Genomic DNA, 22,812 nt, shown 5'->3' with positions numbered 1-22,812 from the left:
AGTTTCTTATTTATATAACCTCTCGTTGTGGTTGTGCATTGACAGATCACCTGTGCTAAATTTTACCTGCTGTTTATGAGCATTTCTCGAGTTATTGCCACTTGAAGCAGCGGTAGTTTTGTTACTGTTTGCAGATATACGTAATGTTTTCATAGTTGGTCTCAATGCCACCTTTAAATAAATAAAGTCATGGAGCAAACAAAGACAAACGATCCCAGCAGCAATATGTTTGGGATTGTGAGTATTTTGCAGACTAATTTACAAGATGATGGCAATTATGCGGTTTTATATTTCAGGCATTGACATTTTCAATTAATTTTCATACGGCTGTTAAAAAGGAGAAATAAACTAATAACACTAATTATTATGCCTAGTTTGCAAGTAATTTGGTTTAAAGAACACTAATATATAGGACAGTTTGGGTTAAGACACTGCCATATTCAATCTTATCTTATGCAGGAAGGGAAGCAGCACCAAAATGGACACCAGACCTCATACAAGCCTCCACAACTCTATACCCCTTATGCAGTGTGTGTTATATCAAAACACCCATATTACAGCGCTCTCAAGGACTGTCTATCCAGGTATTGTCAAGATTCAAGATTCAAGACATTTATTTCTAAGGTGCCATAGAATGAAACTCTGAATATACCTAAAAATAAGCTGAATAATAAGAGTGCATGGAGCTGACATACCATGTTTCTTAAACACTGTTGTTTTACCATTCTCATGTAAATCTAGTGAGTGTAAAATCCTGGTTAAAACAAGCCCATCACCAGAACAAAAATATACTCTGATTATCTACATGAGATCATTAATATGCATGCCTCATGCAGTGTTTGATTGGCCACAATGTTTCCTAGTGAGGTTACAACAATGATAAATGTATTTTTAAGTTTTTCTCAGCTTGTACTGTGTACTGTATGGGGGACTAATTTTTTGGAAACAGAATAGGGTTTAAAGAAGAGTAAAGGAGGTTTTGTAAAGCAGGCAGCCAAGCATGATCATGTCTGTTAACAGCACGTCAGAATGCAAAATGCTGGAAATATAGATTATACATTTATTCCATGCCACCCCAAAGGGGCATAAGTTTAGTTTCACGTGTATGTTGTGAAATTTGCAGCATATGTTTGTAATTAGGCAACAAACTCATATAAACCACTTAATATAAGTGTTTAATACTCATTTAAACATTGTGTCATATCACTCAGCTCTTAGTGTAATTTTTCTGAAGTAAAATAACGGCAATAAACTCTCTATTCGTGGTGGATAGTAAATTTTGCTTGCATTTTTGTATATATTATAAACCTACAAATTACAACTTTTATTACATCTAAATGGGCTCCTTTTGCCAAGTATAATTATAATTTAGCCTATATTTCCTCCACAACACATCTCAGGAGCAAAATAGGTTACTCTGGTGGCTCACTCACTTCTTCTAGCTAAAATAAACCTCTCTACCATTTCAGTTGAAAAGATTGTCATTTAGCAAGGATTTTAGGAAGTATGACTGATTATTTTATGCATGTGTATTTCAGGGTATACCACGTGTGTGTGAGAGAGAGAGAGAGAAAGAGAGAGTGTCAGGCTATGTCTTCACTAATCCTGATCATTTTGAAAGAACCGTTTTCATCTAAAAACGTTCCACATCCACAATATCGCCTCTTCTGAGAAAATGGTCATCCACACAAAAGTTACTGAAAACATTTCCTTCATGTACTGCACATGCGCACAGACATAAGACGCTTCTACCTTTGTCATATCCACCTTGCGTTTGTTTACTTTCCATTTTTTAAATGTCACGGCAAAATGTTGCATTTGTCATCTTTTTCCGCCATTGAACAATAGCTCCCATATAGTAAACGTGCAATATGGAGCATGTACAAACTGACTTTAATCTTTAATAAAGCTATAAAAATCTACAGCATCCAAAACATCTGCTTTACAATGTCGTCCACCATGTAAGCTGTATTGGTCACCTGACTGAATTGCGTCATTGATTTCAAAATCATCCGTTTTCACAGTCCACATTGCAGCCGAAAAGTCGGAAAGTTGAAAAAAGTTTTCGTTTCCTAAAAACTCTCTTAGCTTGCCATGGAGAGAAAAATATGCAGCTCATGGCCACAGACATGAGTTGAGCTGCTGGAGAATCAGAGTAGAGCTCATTAATATGCACAACTTTTCAATTATATCATATTAGGGCCCATTCCTAGGATTTACCTAAGCCACATATCTTGTATGGAGATATCAGAGAACAATTTATTTTAGTGTATCAATGTGTATGGCACCTTTAATAAATTACATTGCACTCAGTTTGGGGTGTGACCCCAAAGTAATGGCAAACATATTTGTCTCCACACATTGAATGGAAGTTGTAGAAAGTACAGCACCATTTCCTCAATTATTGTTTACTGTCCTATCCACAGCCTCTTACGTGAGCTCAAAATCTGCCAGATGACTGAGATGGAGGAGCGAGCGAAGGAGTTTTCTGCTAAACTATCTGTGGTCCCAGTTCCCCCTCCTGGTCAGCTGCATGTGGTGGGTTCAGAAGATCAGGAGGCAGATTAAAACTGTAAATCCAATTTTACCCAATTGCATGTAAAATATATTTAAGCAATTTTTCTTTTCAGATGTTCATCATGCAGCCTCTGATGATTGTCCTTCCATCAAGAGAGGATCAACATCATCCTGTGGTTGACTTGGACCTTCATCTTCCATTCCTCTGCTTCAAGTCCAGAGAAGTTCTGCAGGTCTCGGATATAAATGGAAAATCAATAATTGGGGGGTTTCTTGGACAAAAATCTGGAAATCAGTCAGTTAGAGAGGCAAAAATCTCTTTTACCCAATTGTTGACTTCATGTACAAAAATTGGGTCAAAAATCTTTCGTGACTATTTTAGCAGCAGAAAAAAAAAAATTATGTTTTTTTTAATCTTAAAGTTTGATGACTTTTTCTAAAATGACCCCAACATCACTACTATTTTTATCTATTGTCATGAAAGCTGTAAACCTGTAAGGTAAAATGATTGTCTTACGGGTCAATTTTGACACGCTAACTATAAAATAATTTTTACACCTCTACAACAACTGGCACACACATGCACACTTCAACAAACACACACAGCTGCTTTAACTTTTATGAATGCTAAGACCAAACACAGAGTTAGACCGAACAAAAATGAATGTCTTAGTTTCAATCACATGGGAATAATGGTGCATCGTTCTTCTGCAGATCATAGCCTGTATTCTGACTGAGCAGCGTATGGTGTTCTTCTCATCGGACTGGGCCAAACTGACTCTGATTGCGGAGTGTTTTATGCTGTATATTTGGCCTTTGCGCTGGCAGCACCCGCTTGTGCCCATACTGTCCCAACACATGCTGGATTTTGTTATGGCACCAACTGCCTTCATCATGGGATGCCATATCAGCCACTATGAAGAGGTTGCTGAGGTAAAGCTTAAATTAAGTATTTATTTAGCCATATTAATTAATAATTTTTTTTTCTTGTGTTCAGGTGTTTAAAAAACTGAGGACCATAAATAATATAATATAATATAATATAATATAATATAATATAATATAATATAATATAATATAATATAATATAATATAATATTCATTTTCTTTTAGGCTTAGTCCCTTTATTTTTCTGGGGTCGCCACAGCGGAATAAACCGCCAACTTACCCAGCATAAAGTTTACGCAGCAGATGCCCTTTCAGCCGCAACCTATCACTTGGAAACCCATACACACTCATTCGCACACATACAGTACATACACTATGGACAATTTAGCCTACCCAATTCACCTGTGCCACATGTCTTTTGAACTGTGGGGGAAACCCACGCAAACAGGAAGAGCATGCAAACGAAAAAAAATGCCTTTTTGTTGTTAGGCGACAGCACATATAATATAATTTAATATAATATAATATAATTTAATATAATATAATATAATATAATATAATATAATATAATTTAATATAATATAATATAATATAATATAATATAATATAATATAATATAATATAATACAATATAATATAACAATATAATATAATATAACATAATATAATATAATATAATTTAATATAATATAATATAATATAATATAATATAATATAATATAATATAATATAATATAGGGCAGCACGGTGGCGCAGTGGGTACCACTATTGCCACACAGCAAAGAGATTGCTGGATAGAGCCCCGGCTGGGTCAGTTGGTGTTTCTGTGTGAAATTTGCATGTTCTCCCCGTGCCAGCATGGGTTTCCTCCGGTGCTCTGGCTTCCCCCACAGTGGTATAGGTTAATTAAATAAGCTAAATTGGCCGTAGTGTATGTGACTGGCTTGGTGTTTCCCAGTGTTGGGTTGCAGCTGGAGGGGTATCCGCTGCGTAAACCATGAGCTGGATAAGTTGGTGGTTTATTACGCTGTGGCGACTCCAGATTAATAAAGGGACTGAACCGAAAAGAAAATGAGTGAATGAATATTACAATATAAAACAGGGGTCTCAAACTCAATTTACCTGGGGGCTGCTGGAGACAGAGTCTGGGTGAGGCTGGGCCACATCAAGTTTTTCACTATAAATGAATTATGTTATTAATTATAAATTCTTAACTTGTTTATTTTTAATCTTATTTTGTGTTAAAAAATAAAAATTAAGAGATTTGTGAAAATTTAATTTTTTAACACAAAATAAAAAAAATAAGCAAATAAAAATTCATAAGAAAATAAGTCAATCAGTAATAAATAGTTATAATAATAATTATTATTATTGTTGTTGTTGTTGTTGTTGTTATTATTATTATTATTATTATTATTATTATTATTAGATTTACTGTTATCCGCTGTGCTGTTGTTACAGGAAAAAGCAACACTGTATATTATATAATATATATATATATATATATATATATATATATATATATATATATATATATATATATATATATATATATATATATATATATATATATATATATATATATATATATATATATATATGAATATAATATAGTTATGTGAAGGGACGCTGGACAATGGAGTTGAGGATCCAAATGCAAGGTTTATTGAACAGAGAATGGTCAGGCAGGCAACAGTCAATGCAGAGGCAAAAAGATATACACAGGAAATTCAGAGTCGTGGTCAGATATCAGGCGAGTGGTCAGAAGACCGGCAGCAGACAGGAATAAACAATAAAACAGGGCAAGAGTCTAAAACGCCAAGGCAAGGAAAACACGTCTTAATGTCCACAAACAGTATACCAAGACTCAGCGTGTGTGTGTGTGTGTGTTTGTGTGTGTGTGTGTGTGTGTGTGTGTGTGTGTGTGTGTGTGTGTGTGTGTGTGTGTGTGTGCGCTGTAAAAAATAGTCCTTGTAATCAGTTTGTGAGCAGCTCAAAGCCATGAGTGTGTGTAATCTACTGAATGAAGAACATGTGCGTGTGAGCGGTGCATGACTGAAACTTGTAATCCAAATACCAGCGGATTTTTAGTGCTTTAGCAATCTGCGTGTTTACCAGTGATCTGTCAGGATTAGATCGCTGGTGATTGTGACAAATATAATTCTTATGCAGATTCTTATTAGATATAGCCTATTAGCTATTGTCATAAATATCCTAATATATGTACTTGGCACACTGAGACAACATGTCGTATGCATTAAAGGAGGAATTTATATAATAGGATATAAAAGTGTATTAGTGTACTGTGATTAGTAAAACTATTGTTCATGTTTCAGGAAAATGATGATCTGATTCTGATCAATATTGATGAGGGAACAGTATCCTGCTCCAGCATTCTTGATTTTGACATCCCAGATGTTCCATATGCAGCTGCCCAATGTTTCAAAAGTCGGTGAGACACATCTAACCATTACACTTTTTTTTGTGTGTGTGACAAAGTTGCATTACACCATTGATGGTTTTGTATTTGTCACATTTTATGATTTTGGTGGATCTTTATGCAGAAGGAAAGGTCTTCGATTGCATTATGACCTGAATCTGTTAAATCAGAGCATATGTGGAGACCTTAATGAGCTGCGAAATCAGAGAAGATGTTGGCAACAGAGACTCAATAAGGAAATACAAAACATCAGCCTGGAGCTCCTCTTTAACATGTTTCGGTCAGTATAAGCCTGTGCAGAAATCTACTCATGACTTTTTAACAAACTAATTAAAATGTTTGTTTTTTTTTTCTCAGAGATGTCAGCGATTACCTAAATTACGAACACAGAGTTTTCAATACTGATGAGTTCCTCAAGACCAGAGACCCAGAGGACCAGTCGTTTTATAAAAAAGTGATTTTCTGTGTTCTATTAAATAATACGTCTGGTCTTTGACTTTTAGAAATAGAACCAAACTGTGTAACTAATAGCATTTTCTTTACAACAGGTCTTGGAAACACCTATTTTCCACTCCTTTTTAAAAGAACGTTTGAACAGAAAAATGGATATGTTTGCCCAACTGGAGCTTAGTAATCTGACAGAAGAACAAAAGTAAGTTATGAATATAATATGTCTATGTATATGAATACCTTTTTTTGCTTTCGATAGGAGTTCCAGAGTTACATAATTGAGTACACCACATTTTAAAAATTAATATTTTTTTCCATTTTTCAGTCAATATAGGCAATGTGTTTTGATGTATTTAAACAAAACAGATTTATTAGACAGATATATTTATTAAAATAATATTTTAGTCACCAAACAAATTTAGAAATTGAAAAATAATACAATTAAATTCAATCAAAATATTGCAAAATAAATTACAACCTACAAAATTTCAATTAAATTTTTCTTTTTTTTTGGCTTCTCTTGATTTTTCTTATTTAAATTTTGTATTTAACATTTTTATATAAAATATAAATGTGGCTGTACTAGTTTTTGGACCTTTATCATAAGTTATTTTGTTAGATAAGCTCCAGATTTGGCTTCAGTACTGACTAATCTAATGTATATGCACAAATATAATACTGTATAGCTTCCTATTAAAAATATGAATTTAAAAGGTTTGTGAGGGGTGAACTTAAATATGCTGAGCACTGCATGCCTGTCTTTCTTTGTTGCATAAAATAACAAAAAGTGCTGTATTCAGATGTGTATATTAATTTTTAGACAACACAGTGCAAGTGTCTTAACTTCACATGAGTTAAAACAATGAGATGAATTCAATATGTGTTGATTTATTTTTATTTTTTTTTACCAGTTGCCTTTAAATAAGGATGATTTTATTAGGAATATGGATAATTGTGTGGGCGACACGGTGGCTTAGTGGTTTGCACTGTCACCTCAAAGCAAAAAGGTCTTTAGTTTGAGTCCCGGCTGGGTCAGTTGGCGTTTCTGTGTGGAGTTTGGATGTTTACCTTGTGTTTGTGTGGGTTTCCTCCGGGTGCACCGGTTTGCCCAAATGTCCGAATACATGTGGTATAGGTGAACTGAATAAAATAAACTGACCACAGTGTGTTCGTGTTCGTGTTCGTGTGTGTGTGTGTGTGTGTGTGTGTGTGTGTGTGTGTGTGTGTGTGAGAATGCGAGTGCATGGATGTTTCCCAGTACTGGGTTGCAGCTGGAGGGGCATCCACTATGTAAAACATATGCTGGATAAGTTGGCGGTTCATTCCATTGTGGTGAATTAATCAAATCATTTTACTCAAACCCATAAGCCATAACTAATAATTGCAGTAAATAAAAAATATGATTTTTAGATCATCTGTACACTTTTACTTGACATTTCTGGGTCAATTATTTAAAGAATGTTAAATTCCAGTTGATGAGAAATAACCTATTCAATGCTATTGACTTTCTGCAAAACTGTTCAAAAATGTAACATGATTGGGGACTTCAGTTATGAACAAACCATGAACAAAATTAAGTGTGATACAAGGGAGGGTTTATAAAATACATTAAACACAAACTTAAACTAATCGAACATACACATGCATGCAGTAAAGAGTTTTAAGAAATTACAGCATAAAATTACAGCATCATTACAATATGTGCTGGTTTGATACTTGCATGGCTCACCTATTTGAAAGGCAGTTCTGAAGCGGTTTGTTACAACTCCAGTTGATCTTTGTTAAAGTTAGTAGATGAAAAAGAACCATTTTGAGTCCTAGGATCTTTGATGAATGGAAAGATAAGGCTTGGCATGAGCTTAAGGTGTGTCTGGAGAAGACTGTTAATTCAGCATCTTCTCCTTTGTCTGGGTGCTAGAAGCGGGCATTATCTTGAGGGCAATCTCTGTTTAGAGGTCATGATGTCACAGCCTTAACCAATAAGTACGCCTGTCACGCTATCTATTTTTTGTTGTACAATACTGTATATTGTACTAAAATATATTGCGATAAACAATATTAGTGTCATTTTAAGATCATTTTATGCCACTCATTGCAATGCCAGAATGACAAGATAATATCATCACAATGTAAGTACACTCTTCCTAAGAAAAAATAATATTTTATTCTTATGAATTTTACATTTAATTATTGTAATTTTAACAATTTGAATAATTAGGCATTGGAAGCGGAATGTGAAAACACATATACTAAATAAATATTGATTATGTTAACAAAAAAGTGCAAGGTAAAAAGTAACAGAGGCTGCAATATCTGCTACCAGATCTATTTTCAGTTGTCAGACACCCATATGAAAATATACTAAAATAATTTATAATAAATACTATAGTGTTTTTTTTAACCTTACTGACACCTCCTATAGAGATAAACATGTTGCACAACATGAATTCTTAGAATTCTAATTCTTAGAATACTAGAATTGCTCTTATGTATGGGCGATATACACTCAGCGGCCACTTTTTTAGGTACACCTAACTAGTATCGAGTAAGACCCACTTTTACCTTCAGAACTGCCTTAATGCTTCATGGCATGGATTCAACAAGGTACTGGAAATATTTCTGAGATTTTGGTCCATATTGACATATTAGCATCTCACATATTTGTTGGCTACACATGCATGATGTCAATCTCCCATTCCACCACATCCCCAAGGTGCTCTATTGGATTGAGATCTGTTGACTGTGGAGGCCATTTAAGTGCAATGATCTAAGTGCAGTGAACTTGTCATGTTCAAAGAAACAGTCTGATATGATTCTTTATGTCATGCCAAGTTATCCTGTTAGAAGTAGCCATCGGAAGATGGGTATACTGTGATCATTAAGGGATGGACATGGTCAGCAACAATACTCAGGTAGTCTGTGGCGTTGGTACTAATGGGCCCAAAGTGCACCAAGAAAAACATCCCCCACACCATTACACCACCACCACCAGCCTGAACCTTTGATACAAGGCAGGATGGATCCATGCTTTCATGTTGTTGACGTCAAATTCTGACCCTCCATTTCTTCTATTGTCCAATTTTGCTGAGCCTGTGTGTATTTTAGTTTCAGTTTCCTGTTCCTACCTGACAGGAGTGGCACCCGGTGTGGTTTTTTGCTGCGCCCACAGAACTGCAGCTTACTGGATATTTTCTCTTTTCCAGACCATTCTCTGTAAACCCTAGAGATGGTTGTGCATGGAAAATCCCAGTCGATCAGCAATTTCTGAAATATTCCGACCAGCCCGTCTGGTACCAACAACCATGCCACTTTCAAAGTGACTTGAATCACCTTTTTCCCCGTGCTAATGTTGCTGCAAGGTGATTGGCTGATTAGAAATTTCCATTAATGAGCAGATGGTGTACCTAATAAAGTGGCCGGTGAGTTTATATTGCATCACCAAAAATAATTGAGGTCATATTAGAAAGCTAACTTTCCAAGAGAAAGTTTTATGACTGTCTTCAGCTTGCTGTTTTGTATTTGCCTCCAGATTGGATATTGATGAAGAAACTATTAAAGTTTCTTAAAATGCGAATATTTTGAACAAGTATAAACACAGAGATGTATAGTAACGAAGTAGAACTACTTCACTACTGTACTTAAGTACTAAAAGGCAGTATCTGTACTTTACTGTATTGTTTTTTTCTCCTACTTCCACTTTTACTTAAGTACATATTTTCCATGAGTTTAATACTTTTACTCCGATAGATTTTTTATGTGCTGCATCGTTACTCGTTACTAGGGGTGTCAAAATGATCGATATCAGTTCAGTAATAGATCATAACCGGTTATTACGTGATGACGTCATTTATCTCCTATGCGCGATGTCGCAATACTATGGCGGAGGACGGAGGCGCGAGGGTGATGCGGCACAGCACACAAGCCGCTAATTCACTATTATGGAGAAATGTTGTAAAACTTCGCCTCTGCCTCTCTCTTTTTCACTTTGGACATTTGACCCGCTGGCCTGTTTGTAAGGTAACTTTTCCTCTCTTCTTGGCTGTTAAACCTGTGGATCCATCCAGACACGAGCGTGTCTGATGTGCAAGTTTTGTCCACTGTGTCTATTACCTGTGATAACCGCGTATTCTTCCCGCCATGGCTGAACAGCGCTTAATTTCTAAAGCCCTTTCTGTTGAGCAGATGAAAAGTAATCAATCATAAGACCTCGCCTGTCAGCGCTCAAAAAGCAGGCGGGATAATATAGATATTAGTTTATTAGCTGTAAATGCTCATGCAGTCTTCTGTGCATGAGTTTTGTTTGATACATTCAGAAAGTGTGTTTTCTTTGTTCATATATCTGACTGCTGTATTAAAGAACAAAATTGTATTACAAAAAAACCCTTTAACTGTCACACCAAGACAAAAGCAATAGATTTTTTTTGATTGCATTTCTCCTAATGTCGCTAATTTAACACAATCAATGCATTTTTTTCTCAACACATACCATAATTTCTTAAATATCAGCCTCTACCAAATGGTTAAGATGTTGATTTATGGTAAAAGTACCAGAATTAATAAATATACTACAGAAAATATAAAGTGTAAGACAAATTTAATTAAAAACAATAAAGAAAAATTTAAACTAAATCATAGCCATAAGCCATAAAATATTTTAGATTTTCATTTAACACAGTAATATACACAGTTTCCTGTTTTTTTTTGTTTTGTTTTTTTTTAACAACAAAATCAAAATCAAGTGAATTAGTGCAACAGGATTTAGTTTGCTTGTTTAGTTTAGTTTCACGGGTGCTTCCAGAAGACAGAACTCCTGTTTATTGTGATATTAACCAATCAAACTTTAAAACTCCCAAAGTGTGAGTGTGTGTTTGTGTTTGTGTGTGTGTGTGTGTGTGTGTGTGTGTGTGTGTGTGAGTGAGAGTAAATAATGTGTGTAAGAGAGAAACTGTGTGATTGTACCTGTGTGTGCGTCTGTTTGTGTGTAAAAGAGTGTATTTATATGTGTTTGTGTGTGTGTGCCCATGTATATGTTTAACAACATCTGTATTACACAGATGTTATGAGGAGATGGTGAATTATGTGGACATTATTTAAAAAATGTAATCACACTAAATGTTTTTTTTTTTTTTTTTCAGAAAGTAAAACTACACATAATTTCCCGTAAGGGTTGGATTTAGAGGTTGGATTTGGGGTTAGAGCAATCGAAAGTACAGTTTGTAGAGTATAAAACAATTGCAACCTATGTAATGTCCCCACAATTCACAAAATTGTGTGTGTGTGTGTGTGTGTATATATATATATATATATATATATATATATATATATATATATATATATATATATATATATATATATATATATATATATATATATATGTATATGTATATATATATATATATATATATATATATATATATATATATATATATATGTATGTATGTATGTATGTATGTATATATATATATGTATATATGTAACATTTAAATGACTTTTTGTTGTTGTTATAAATTTGTTTAGATACAGGAATGCAGTGGATTCCTCTCGCAGACCCACTATACAAGAAATGAGAAGGAGTTCATCTAAGAATGGCCATCGCTCAAGTCTCTTTAACCAAGATGACAAACAGGTGTCTCCAACTAGCACTCCTGAAATGCGTAAGAGATCTACAGCACTCTAATGCATCGACAAAGCTCAGTATCGAAATGCAGATTGTCAATTAATTTATGTCACTGATCATTAATTCAAAACATTTGTCCCAAAAGCTCTTAATACTACAGCCTGGCCGGTCAAAATCTTCCAGCTTCCTTTTTTCCCTCGTCCCTTGAACCACCTCAACATTCTCCATTACATTGAAGATCTGATCCTCAAGCTCAACAAAGCCATATCAGCTGTCTCGCCTGATGATTCCTCCCTGCTAGCCAGATATTTCTACCTGCGTGGCCTCATCAACATGCAAAACTCAAAGCGATTGGATGCTCTCAGCGACTTCCAGAACCTCTACAAAACAGACATTGGGGTTTTCCCCAGAGAGCTGGTGAAGACACTTGTTCATTCTCTTCAAAAAGAGGAGAGAGTCCAGGTCGAGGAGAGATGTGAGCTCAGACGCCTTATCTGTCAGGTGAAGAGCAAAGAGAAAAGAGAGCAGATGGAGTGCGACAATCATGTGAAAAAGTTCCAGCTTCCCAAAGCCCCCATGCAGCTGGAGGAGTTTGTAAAGTGCATTCAGGAGTCTGGCATTGTGCGGGATGTGGCCACCATTCAGAGACTGTTTGAAGCTCTTAATGCTGGTAAGTTTACTGCTTGTTCATGTATTTAATTAAATTTCCTTGCTCCGTTAAACATCTTTTGGTAAATATTTAAAAAAGAACAAAAATTCAATAAGGGGCTAATAATTCTGACTTCAACTGTATATAAAATAAGAAGAGTACATTTTGTTTTAATGTCGACTTTAAAAATGAGGATAAAAGAAGCACTTCAAAACACTAGAAAGCAGCAATATATAGATTTCAGTTATAAAATATAGAAGTGAGGTAAGCATTTTTTTTTTTTAATTGAGTCCTTCAGCATTCAAGTGTTAGTAAGAAAGTGTCTGGTACAAATACACTATGTGGCAAAAGTCTTGTAATCAATCCCAGTTGTCAGAGCATCAAATAATTACCTGCATTCCAGTCATCACAAATAGTGATGATGGATTGGAACCTGCGTAGACCCAGGATTCTCGCAGAAATCAGTAGAAAAGTTTGGTGAAGGAAAAATCATGGTTTGAGGTTACATTCAGTTTCAGGCCGTGTGAAAGATCTGCAGAGTGGATGGCAACATCAACAGCCTGAGGTATCAAACCATTTGTGCTGCCTATTACATTATAAACCTCAGAAAAGGGCAAATTCTTCAGCATGATTGTGCTCCTCATACTTTAACCTCCACATCAAAGTTCCTGAAGGAAAAGAATGTCAAGGCCAGCCCATTCACCAGATATGAACATTTATTGAGCATGTCTGGGATAAGATAGAGGAGGATGCATTGAAGATGAATCCAAAAAATCTTGATGAACTCTGGGATTCATGCAGACGCTTTCTTTGCCATTCCAGATGACTTTATTAATAAGTTAATTGAGTCATTGCAGAGATGTATGAATGCAGTCATCCAAGCTCATAGGAGTCATACACAATATTTATTCTTTTTTCACTGCACCATGGCTTTATATATACTGTACTGTACTGACTTTTGCAAAGTCATTCCATACTGTCCTTATTAAATTAGTTCAGAAATAAATAAAAAATCAAGGCAAGATCCTATTTTATTTTGGTAAAATAAGTGTAATTTAGGGTGACGCGCAGTGAAGAGCATGTTCGCCTCACAGCAAGAAGGTCACTGGTTCGAGTCTCGGCTGGGTCAGTTGGAATTTCAGTGTGGAGTTTGCATGTTCTCCCCATGTTCACGTGGGTTTCCTCCAGGTGCTCTGGTTTCCCTCACAAGTCCAAAGACATGGTATAGGTGAATTGGGTATGCTAAAAAAAATTTACATTGTATGGAGGTTTCCATTTCCCAGTGATGGGTTGCGGCTGGAGGGGCATCTTGTGTAAAAACATGTGCTGGATAAGCTGGCGGTTCATTCCAGATTAATAAAGGGACTAAGCTGAAAATGAATGAATGAATGTATAAGTGTAATATAGAGGCCTCTGCTTTTCATATAAGCCACCTCTGATACCAAATGATCAACTAGAAGTCAAGTTATTATTTTTTGTTCCTAAAACTTGGATAGGTGTCAAGACTTTCGTCAGGTAGTGTAGATAGGAAGAGTAAAGAGTATGTTTCCGACAGCTGGTTTGTCCAGGTTGGGGTTTGTGGTTCTTGGCTTCTCGCGGGCAAAAGTGCAGAACGGGGGAGTGGGGGTGATTGGGGGGCCTCTAATAGTAACTTTGGGGGCCCCAAAATGGTGTGGGCCCTTAGAATCATCCTAACTCATTTTTAGTGTGTGTGTATTGCATTGTGTTGTTTCAACTCATTTTAAATAAGTAGCTTAAACAAGCAGCAAAGGTAATTTCTTTCAATGTACTGTGTTTTATAATCAAGATTTTTCTTTGGCTTTTGTAGGTGGTCAGAAGCAGATTGTTCCAGAGCTATTCAGGATGTTTTACAAATTCTGGAAGGAGACTGAGGCAGAAGCCCAGGACGTTCTTTTGCCTGCTGAGGTCCTGGAGCGCCTGGACAATAATGAGTGTGTCTACAAGCTGTCCAGGTCTGTGAAGACCAGTTATGGTGTTGGGAAAATTGCAATGACTCAGAAAAGGATTTTTCTGCTGACCACAGGAAGTCCTGGATATGTGGACATCACAAAGTTTAGAGACATTGAGGTTTGTTCATTTTTATGTCTATAGTATACTGTTTAAACTGAGAGGTTTACGCTTGTGGTAACGGTATGAATCCTGTGAATAAAGGAAGTGAAGATCTCTGCCCCTGTACGAATTTTAAGAAATTCATCATTAAAGATCAAGAACAGCCTGAGGGATGAGATATTCGAGGCTAATTTAAAATCTGAGTGTGAACTGTGGAATCTCATGGTCAAGGAGATGTGGGCTGGCAGAATGATGGCAGACAACAATAAGGTAAAGTTAGCTTGTATTGTGATTTTTTTTTTCTTTCTTTCTTTCAAAACAAGTCAGTTAATCCTGACATTGTTTACTATGATGTCCAACACAGGCATCTCTGTTGTAATTACCATGATCATTAGAGTAGTTCCTATATATATATTATGTGGCAATCATTCTACAAATGCAGTAAGCTCTGTGGTTTACAGTGATATTCCTTCTTGGGGCTCATTGCATTTTAAATAATACATTTAAAATAATCACAAACTGTATATTTATTTACTACACCACACAGGAACAGAACATATTTTAAATTAAAATAATTTGATGAATAATTTGAACAAGGAAGTTGAACATCTAAAACTGGAATTTGTGGTCATTGAGTGCTTTTAGGGTGTGTAATATTTAAAGATTTCAAAAGAATGTTTTGTGTGTGTGTGTGTGTGTGTGTGTGTGTGTGTGTGTGTGTGTGTGTGTGTGTGTGTGTGTGTGTGTGCAATTTCCTATTTGTTTATTTTAATTTCCTACCGCTGGTCAAACATGCACACAGACCCACGTCCTTCCTAATGTAAAAAATTGTGCTTTTAAGGTTTTGAGTCTTTTCTTTCTCCGTATTTGAGTAGACATTCTTATTGCATCCTTTAAATTGCACAAAATACTTAAGCATCTTTCCTGTGACTTGTACGACTTATCAGGATCCCCAGTATGTGCAGCAGGCTTTGACCAATGTCCTTCTTATGGATGCTGTGGTGGGCTGTTTGCAGACACAGAAGAGTGTCTGCGCTGCCTCCAAACTGGCCTATCATGAAAAGCTACGACAAGAAGGTGTGTTTGAGTCTAAATGCATCAGACTCTATATCATTAAAAGATGAAGACAAGGCTGCTGTATTAAATTCTTTTATTTCCACAGTCCCTGTGATCATCCCCAGAGATACAGCATGGACACTGAAACACAAGATCAATCCATCCCAGAACATGATGAATCCCCAGTCTGTCGATGTCCTATTCTACTCTCCAGGTCTGCACATTTAGTGCATTAGCTATTTAGGATGTTAAAGCGTCCCTGTTATATTTTAAATCAGTATTATGCTGCAAAGGTATATTTTTGGCAATAGTCAAAGATACAGAGTTAAAATTATGTATTTTCCTGGTCACACATTACGATAAGGTTTCATTAGTTTATTATAGTTAATGTATTTACTAAAATGATCTAATTATTAGCAATACTTGTACAGCATTCTTTAATTATAGTTCAACATTTACTAATGCTTTACTAACATCCAAATTTATGCTTGTTAACATTAGTTAATGCACTGTGAGATGAACATGAACTGACAATGAACAACTGTATTTTTCATTAATGATAACTGAAGCCCTAGTTCAATCAAATGATTTTGTCTCGATTTTGGCACTATTTCCTTGGTGTAGTGGAGTTGTAAACAACAAATGGGCATTGTGACACAAGATTCATGACAACTGATAACATGTCTGCGACATTAATCAAAAAATAGGCTGCATATTAACTTAAGTACTTATTTACTTTTACTTAGTTTCTGAGTTCTCTCACTCTTCCAACCGAGTTTGTTCTTCCAAGGTAATCTAGAAACCCGTTCAGTGCTGGTAATACATTGTAAAAGCCTGTCTTGCTCTTTCAAATTACTTGATTAATTGAATTGAAACTGATCGGCAATGAATGATTTTGTCATTAAAAATTAAAACAGCTTATCTGAATCAGTGAATTTTGCACTTTAGTTTTATTTAGGCTAGATTTAATATTTTTAAACAAACCAGTTTGGGTTTTGGCTCTGAAGCATATTTTGCAATCTTGTTAATCGTTTTTCTTGTTTATCTAGTTGATAATTGACCAAGAAAAAATAAATTAAAATTGATACAAATTATACCAAACAAAATTTGTTTCAAAAAGGTTTTTTTTCCCAAGAAAAATATAGGAATTATATTTTTGTTTGTGCCCGACCACTACTCAACTGTGCGGGTGGATGATTTGTTTCACTCCATGGAAAATAAGGATTAAATGAATGCTTTAATTGTTGCATTACAAACCTCTGTCATATATTAGCATTTTTTTTAATATGTCATGTTAATATGCTTTCATTTTCACTGTCTCACTTGCAGCAAGTTCAGGCGAGGGAGTGCTTAATAAGCAACCCATTGCTGGATAATATACATTTAGATTTAAAAGAAAATATCTTAATATTAAAAAGGAAATATATATTTTATCCTATCAATGCCATAATGAATGCTCTTAAATAAGTTAGCTTAGTTGTCAGCAAGCATCAGTGTTTGTTGAGATTGACATAAGATTAAAAAAAAAAAACATTGAAATTAATAAAAAATATTGTGACTGCTTTAGGAAATAACGATCATAGAAGACGACACGGGACGACTGATCGTGAAGGAATCATGTAATATTGCCAGGGCTTAACATGAACAAATTCTACAATTAATGCATTGCTCATTGGTTGTTCATGTTAGTAAATGCATTAATTAACATTATCATTAATACATCCTGTTTGTAAAGTGTTACCATTTTTCTTTTACTCCAAAAATCATTAGAATATTTAGCAGAGATTATGTTCTATGTAGATGTTTTGTAAATTTCCAACTTTTCAAAACTTTTTAGCTTTAGTTGCACAATTTTATTGCGGCACCAAAATGACTTCTAACAAAATTCAGTTACACAACAAAAAGGTGAAGAAAAGGAAGGGGTTTTTTTGTCAGTTAAAGATTTTGACAGACTGGAGTTGGTCTATTAAAACAGAAAGACAGGACATTGAATAAACGAATTCAGACAGTATGATAAAACAGCTGATGTTGCAATGCAAATTATGAAAATAAAATGTGTTTTTGAGCTTGGATTGATGTAAACCTTTTATTAGCTGCCTCTAAGACAAAGAAAAACTGTATAATAGTGGCACTTTAATGACCAGGATCCATCCTGTATGAACTGTCCTGACCAAGTTTAATTTATTATTATTTATCGAATTTACCATTTGTGTACCATTTGTGTCTGTGCAATTCTTGACATGTTCTGGCAGGGTCACATGATTAGAAGAAGTGCGGCTGAATTATCTATATTCAAGAAACTGTTGAGCGGGAACAAGTGGAGTGATCTAAATGCTTCTCCCAGTTCACCAGTCATCAGATAATCCACATTTAAGCCTTTGGAGGATGTAGGTTAAATTAAATTAGATGATGTACTCAAGGAATGCTACAATGCCTGCTTATTGTGGATAGAGCTTAATTGCATAATTGCATTAGTATATGGTACACTTGCTTACATGTTAGAAAACATTGTTTTATACAAAGCAAAGGGTTGATTTTAGATTTTAGCCAGATTTTAGAAAACCCCAACAGAAGCTGAGAATGTTAAGCACACTTTATTACAGAAACGTGTATATAGACTGTATGTAGAAGATTTACAGTTTAAAAAATGAAAGCATTTACTCACCCCCAAGTGGTTACAAACTTTCAAATTAGAGTTACATTTTTCTGTTAAACACAAAAAGAAGATATTTTGAACTGTTAGAAACCATTAGAAGTCATTGACATTTATAGGAGCAACTAGTAAACTATGGAAGTCTATGCTTACCGCTATTCTTCAGACTCAGAGTTTATTCTGTTCAACACAAAAGAAAATACTCTGAGTCTGAAGAATATTTTGGCACGCCAAATATTCTGGTGCGGATCAAATTAAATATTAGGACAACATTGACCAAACACAGAACATTGTTACAAAATAAGTCCAAAAATTTTATAGAATGCTCAAACATATATTTCTTTCTTTTTTATCAACTCCTTTACACACTTTATAAACACTTCACAAGTTCTCAGATGCTAAAAAATACTCATGTCTGTGCCCATGGTATGTTTTGTCATGTAAGAAAATCGGATCTTGTTAGTTTTTTGTGAATATGTATTGCATTTTTTATAATTTAAAAACTTGCAAAGAGCTAACAAAATGTCGGGAGTTAAAGTGTTTTAAATCTTTTCATTTCAAAAACGTTTTTTTAAATCATTAACATTCTTCAAACAACAACAAAAATTGCTTTTTACTAAAAGGTTCTTTTATAGCTACACTCAAATAATGTTGTTTGCTATTTGTTCAAACTACTTATTTGTTTTATGTTAAATCCACTTACATTTGTAAAAACTAGTAATTTAACTTAATTCCTTCATGTTTTCTTAAAAGAAGTGTGGAACCCAGCATTTCTACAGTATATGAAAACCACTTGTTTGGTTCTCCCTGGTACTTATATATTTTAGAATAGATAACCCTTTTTTTTAACTCTCTTCAGGCCAGCTAACGTTCCCTGACAGTGATGTGGATGTTAATCCAAAGCTGTGGTGTGGTCTCGGCTGTGGAAAAGTGGTTGTGTTTGATGCTGCCAGTTGGTCGCTAAAGCAAAACTGCATTCATTTAGGAGATTCACGACTGGTAAGATGTAAAATAATTAATTTTATCATATTGAAAATAACAGACTGAAAAAATATCTAATTATAATTTGCAAGTCTTTCACAAGTTTTTTTTCAGGTAAATCTCTTGTATTATACATTTGAGTAGGTTATTTATTTATTTATTTATTTACTTTGATATTTCACTGTTGGATCACTGTCAATAAACATACACAAACATATTAATTTAAAACTGTAAAACTTTACTTTTTCATTTTTATTTTTGCCTGAACTAAATTATTTAAAAACGATTCTAGTCTATTTCAAGATCTTTCTGGAGTATTTACTTCATAACAAAATCTTTTTTATCAGTGAATTAATCAATGATAGTGACAGATGATGTATGTCCTTGATCAATTTTTACATCCTCTATTTATTAATTTTCTCAATACTTAGATTTTTAAATAACATATTTGATTGTTTACCTGTTGACAGTTTATCAAATGACACCACCTTGTGGATAGAAAAACCATGGCAGCTTTGTGTTCTAATGTCCTTATATTTTTATATTTTTAAGGGAAAAATGAAAGTTTATTTGTTTGTTCCCAGAACTGCATGATGGGACTGGACCAGGATCAGGTGTGGATTGGCTCGGAGGACTCTGTGATTTATATAATCAACACTCGCAGTATGCTGTGTCATAAACAGCTGACAGAGCACAGAGGAGAGCTAACAGACTTCACCCTGGAGAAACTGAGCCCTGAGAGCAGATCAAGGTGACTGCATTCACTAAGACTAAATGCCTGGTCTGTGTATGCATAAACTAGATGTAGATATAAAGAGAGTTTGCTCGTGCACGTGTGCGTGCGTGTGTGTGGTGTTTGTTTACTATCGATGGATTATTTGATGAATTAAATAATAAACTCCATAATAAAGCATAATAATAGTAAACAAATATTTTTATTTTATTGTTATTATTTATTTTGGTAATATTTTACATACGTTTTATTGAAAATATATAAATTAATAATGCAGTAATGTGATAATGTATTATTTTTATATATTTTAATGTATATATTTTTGTTTATTATATAAAAAGTAATAATGTAAATGTTTAAAACATTATTATGTTTTGTTATTGTATTGTCTAAAACACTATTATAATAAACAAAACAATAATATGTTAAATAATTTTATATAATTAGCTTAATATTACAATATTAATATACAATAATATAAATAAATGAATGAGAAATTAAGATTATACATTATATATTATAGTATTATATAGTATAGTATACATAGATAGATAGATAGATAGATAGATAGATAGATAGATAGATAGATAGATAGATAGATAGATAGATAGATAGATAGATAGATAGATAGATAGATTCTTCAAATATTGTGAAAATACAATAGTGAAATGATTTGGAGTTTTTTTACCAGCAGGTGGCAGCATTGTTTATCATATTTTCTCCAGATTTGTCAGCTGTACTTGTGAATACTAAGAAATGTTGTTTTGATGTTCTCTCCAAGTCGAGCGCAGGTGTACTCCTGTAGTGCAGATGGCACTGTGATCGTTTGGGACGTCCCATCTCTTAAAGTAAAGAGGCAGTTTCATCTGTCCTGTGACAGACTGCAGTCCATTCAGATTCACAATGGAGCCTTATGGTGTGGTGAGTTTATCATCAACCTAACAAATCAAGCACTGTTGTTAACTACAAACAATAGCGTTTTATTTATTTATTTACTTTCAGAGTGCTATGAAATTAACATTTTATTTAAATATTAAATATTTGAATTCTGAATTTACAATAACAATCTGAATTTATACTAATTTTTTCATTGTATGTGAAGGTGCCAGGGACTGTATAATGATGCTGAAGCCTAATGGAGATCAGCTTTGGAAAATTCACCTCCCAGACAAAATGAAAGCTACGGCCAATTTCTTCAACAGAGTTACACTGTTTCCAGAGGTTTGTTTCAGTATTTATTATACTAAAAATCAAGATTCATGATGTCTCTGCGTAGTCGTTGTGTTTCATCTTTTTCTGTCTGCTGTTTCATACTGTCTGCACAAACACGTTTAACACCCAGACAGTCAGAGAGGTCAGCCATGCCACTAAATGGTGTGAGCTGCATGAAATTATAATGTGCTCAGATATAACCAATGATCTCAGGCTTTTGATTTTGTGTTTTTTAGAGACAACAGATCTGGACGAGTTTCACAGACTTTGCAGAGCTCTGCATATGGGACTTAAATGACCCTGTCAAACCACCCAAACGGCTCAAGCTTCCAAACTGCAAAGGGGTCACCTGTATGATCAAAGTGAAGAAGCAGGTAACTCAAGTCGCATTTAGTTTAATAGCATAACAGAGATTGTTTCAAAGCTTAACAGTATTTAACAAAAAGATAGACACTGTATTATGTTGATAACTCACAAAATCTGTTTAATATTGAAATAATCTGTTTTCCTAGTTTATATGTGAATCAGTAACCTGGGTTTTTATTTAAAAACATTGAAATGGCAAAAAGTGTGTGCGCTTCCCAAGCACAAGGTGCAATCTATTTTAAAATAAACTTGATGGGAGAATGTGCACAGTTGTAAGTAATCTCTAACTTAAATAAACCACTTAAATCATACAGCCATAATGAGTGTACGTTCACTTTTAGGAAGGTTTCTCCACACATTTTATAAATCAGACCGCTGGTCATAAGAGAACCGTGTTTGCACAAATTTATCAATAAATCCTAAATAAAAATGAATACATTTCCAGGTGGCGATGCCGAAATGCAACAATGTGCATGTCTAACTCTATGTAATTTTTTTATGCTAGCTGTCAAGTTAAATAATTGAATTAAAAAGCATCAATTTTAACATATCAGCAGAAAACAAAAGGCTCAACAAAAGTAATATTCTTGAGATGCAGCACTTTGTTACGAGCTTTTCTGCTCCTGCAGGACAATAATTCATTCATTCATTCATTCATTCATTCATTCATTCATTCATTCATTCATTCATTTTCTTTTCGGCTTAGTCCCTTTTATTTATCTGGGGTCGCCACAGCGGAATGGACCGCCAACTTATCCTGCATATGTTTTACGCAGCGAATGCCCTTCCAGCTGCAACCCATCTCTGGGAAACACCCATACACTCTCATGCACTCACATGCACTGTGAACAATTTGTAGCTATAGCACGTCTTTGGACTTGTGGGGGACACCGGAGCACTCTGAGGAACTCCACTCAGAAATTCCCAACCGAGGCTCAAACTAGTCTTTGCTGTTTCGATCAAAGCGTCCAAGTTTCCATTATATTTCCTCTAGTCTTGTTGTTCTATTAATATTTCTGCTTTTCAGAGAATCTTTTTAAACAGTACAGTTTCCAACAAAAAAATATTAAGGATCTGATAAAAGAAATATTCTTAAAGTACCAAATCAGAATTCTAGCAATATTCTGGTGGGTCATATAAATAAATTACATTTTTAAACATTAAAAAGTTCAAAATCAAC

At 34.5% G+C, this 22,812-nt stretch overlaps 1 protein-coding gene across 6 annotated transcripts in view; it reads left to right on the top strand.

Annotated features, from left to right (window-relative positions):
• dennd3b (DENN/MADD domain containing 3b) overlaps window positions 1-22,812 on the top strand; it is a 38,731-nt gene that overhangs the window by 9,710 nt on the left and 6,209 nt on the right. For 3 of the 6 annotated variants that reach the window (XM_087287215.1, XM_087287216.1, XM_087287214.1), the window contains 19 exons: window positions 460-584; window positions 2,427-2,538; window positions 2,631-2,750; window positions 3,232-3,450; window positions 5,742-5,857; window positions 5,970-6,125; window positions 6,203-6,299; window positions 6,394-6,497; window positions 11,813-11,949; window positions 12,058-12,582; window positions 14,390-14,649; window positions 14,734-14,901; window positions 15,579-15,708; window positions 15,794-15,901; window positions 19,200-19,339; window positions 19,906-20,072; window positions 20,836-20,975; window positions 21,157-21,275; window positions 21,503-21,640. In XM_087287215.1, the coding sequence (XP_087143341.1) occupies window positions 460-584; window positions 2,427-2,538; window positions 2,631-2,750; window positions 3,232-3,450; window positions 5,742-5,857; window positions 5,970-6,125; window positions 6,203-6,299; window positions 6,394-6,497; window positions 11,813-11,949; window positions 12,058-12,582; window positions 14,390-14,649; window positions 14,734-14,901; window positions 15,579-15,708; window positions 15,794-15,901; window positions 19,200-19,339; window positions 19,906-20,072; window positions 20,836-20,975; window positions 21,157-21,275; window positions 21,503-21,640 (3,081 nt within the window). Of the gene's footprint in view, window positions 1-459; window positions 585-2,426; window positions 2,539-2,630; window positions 2,751-3,231; window positions 3,451-5,741; window positions 5,858-5,969; window positions 6,126-6,202; window positions 6,300-6,393; window positions 6,498-10,151; window positions 10,313-11,812; window positions 11,950-12,057; window positions 12,583-14,389; window positions 14,650-14,733; window positions 14,902-15,578; window positions 15,709-15,793; window positions 15,902-19,199; window positions 19,340-19,905; window positions 20,073-20,835; window positions 20,976-21,156; window positions 21,276-21,502; window positions 21,641-22,812 lie in introns of those variants that run through there. The other 3 variants (XM_087287219.1, XM_087287218.1, XM_087287217.1) reach the window with 1 other exon arrangement.

The sequence above is a fragment of the Danio rerio genome, chromosome 16 (assembly GCF_052040795.2).
Source record: "Danio rerio strain M-AB ecotype USA chromosome 16, GRCz13ab, whole genome shotgun sequence".
Taxonomy (NCBI): Eukaryota; Metazoa; Chordata; class Actinopteri; order Cypriniformes; family Danionidae; genus Danio; species Danio rerio.
This window is presented reverse-complemented; position numbering and strand designations above follow the sequence as displayed.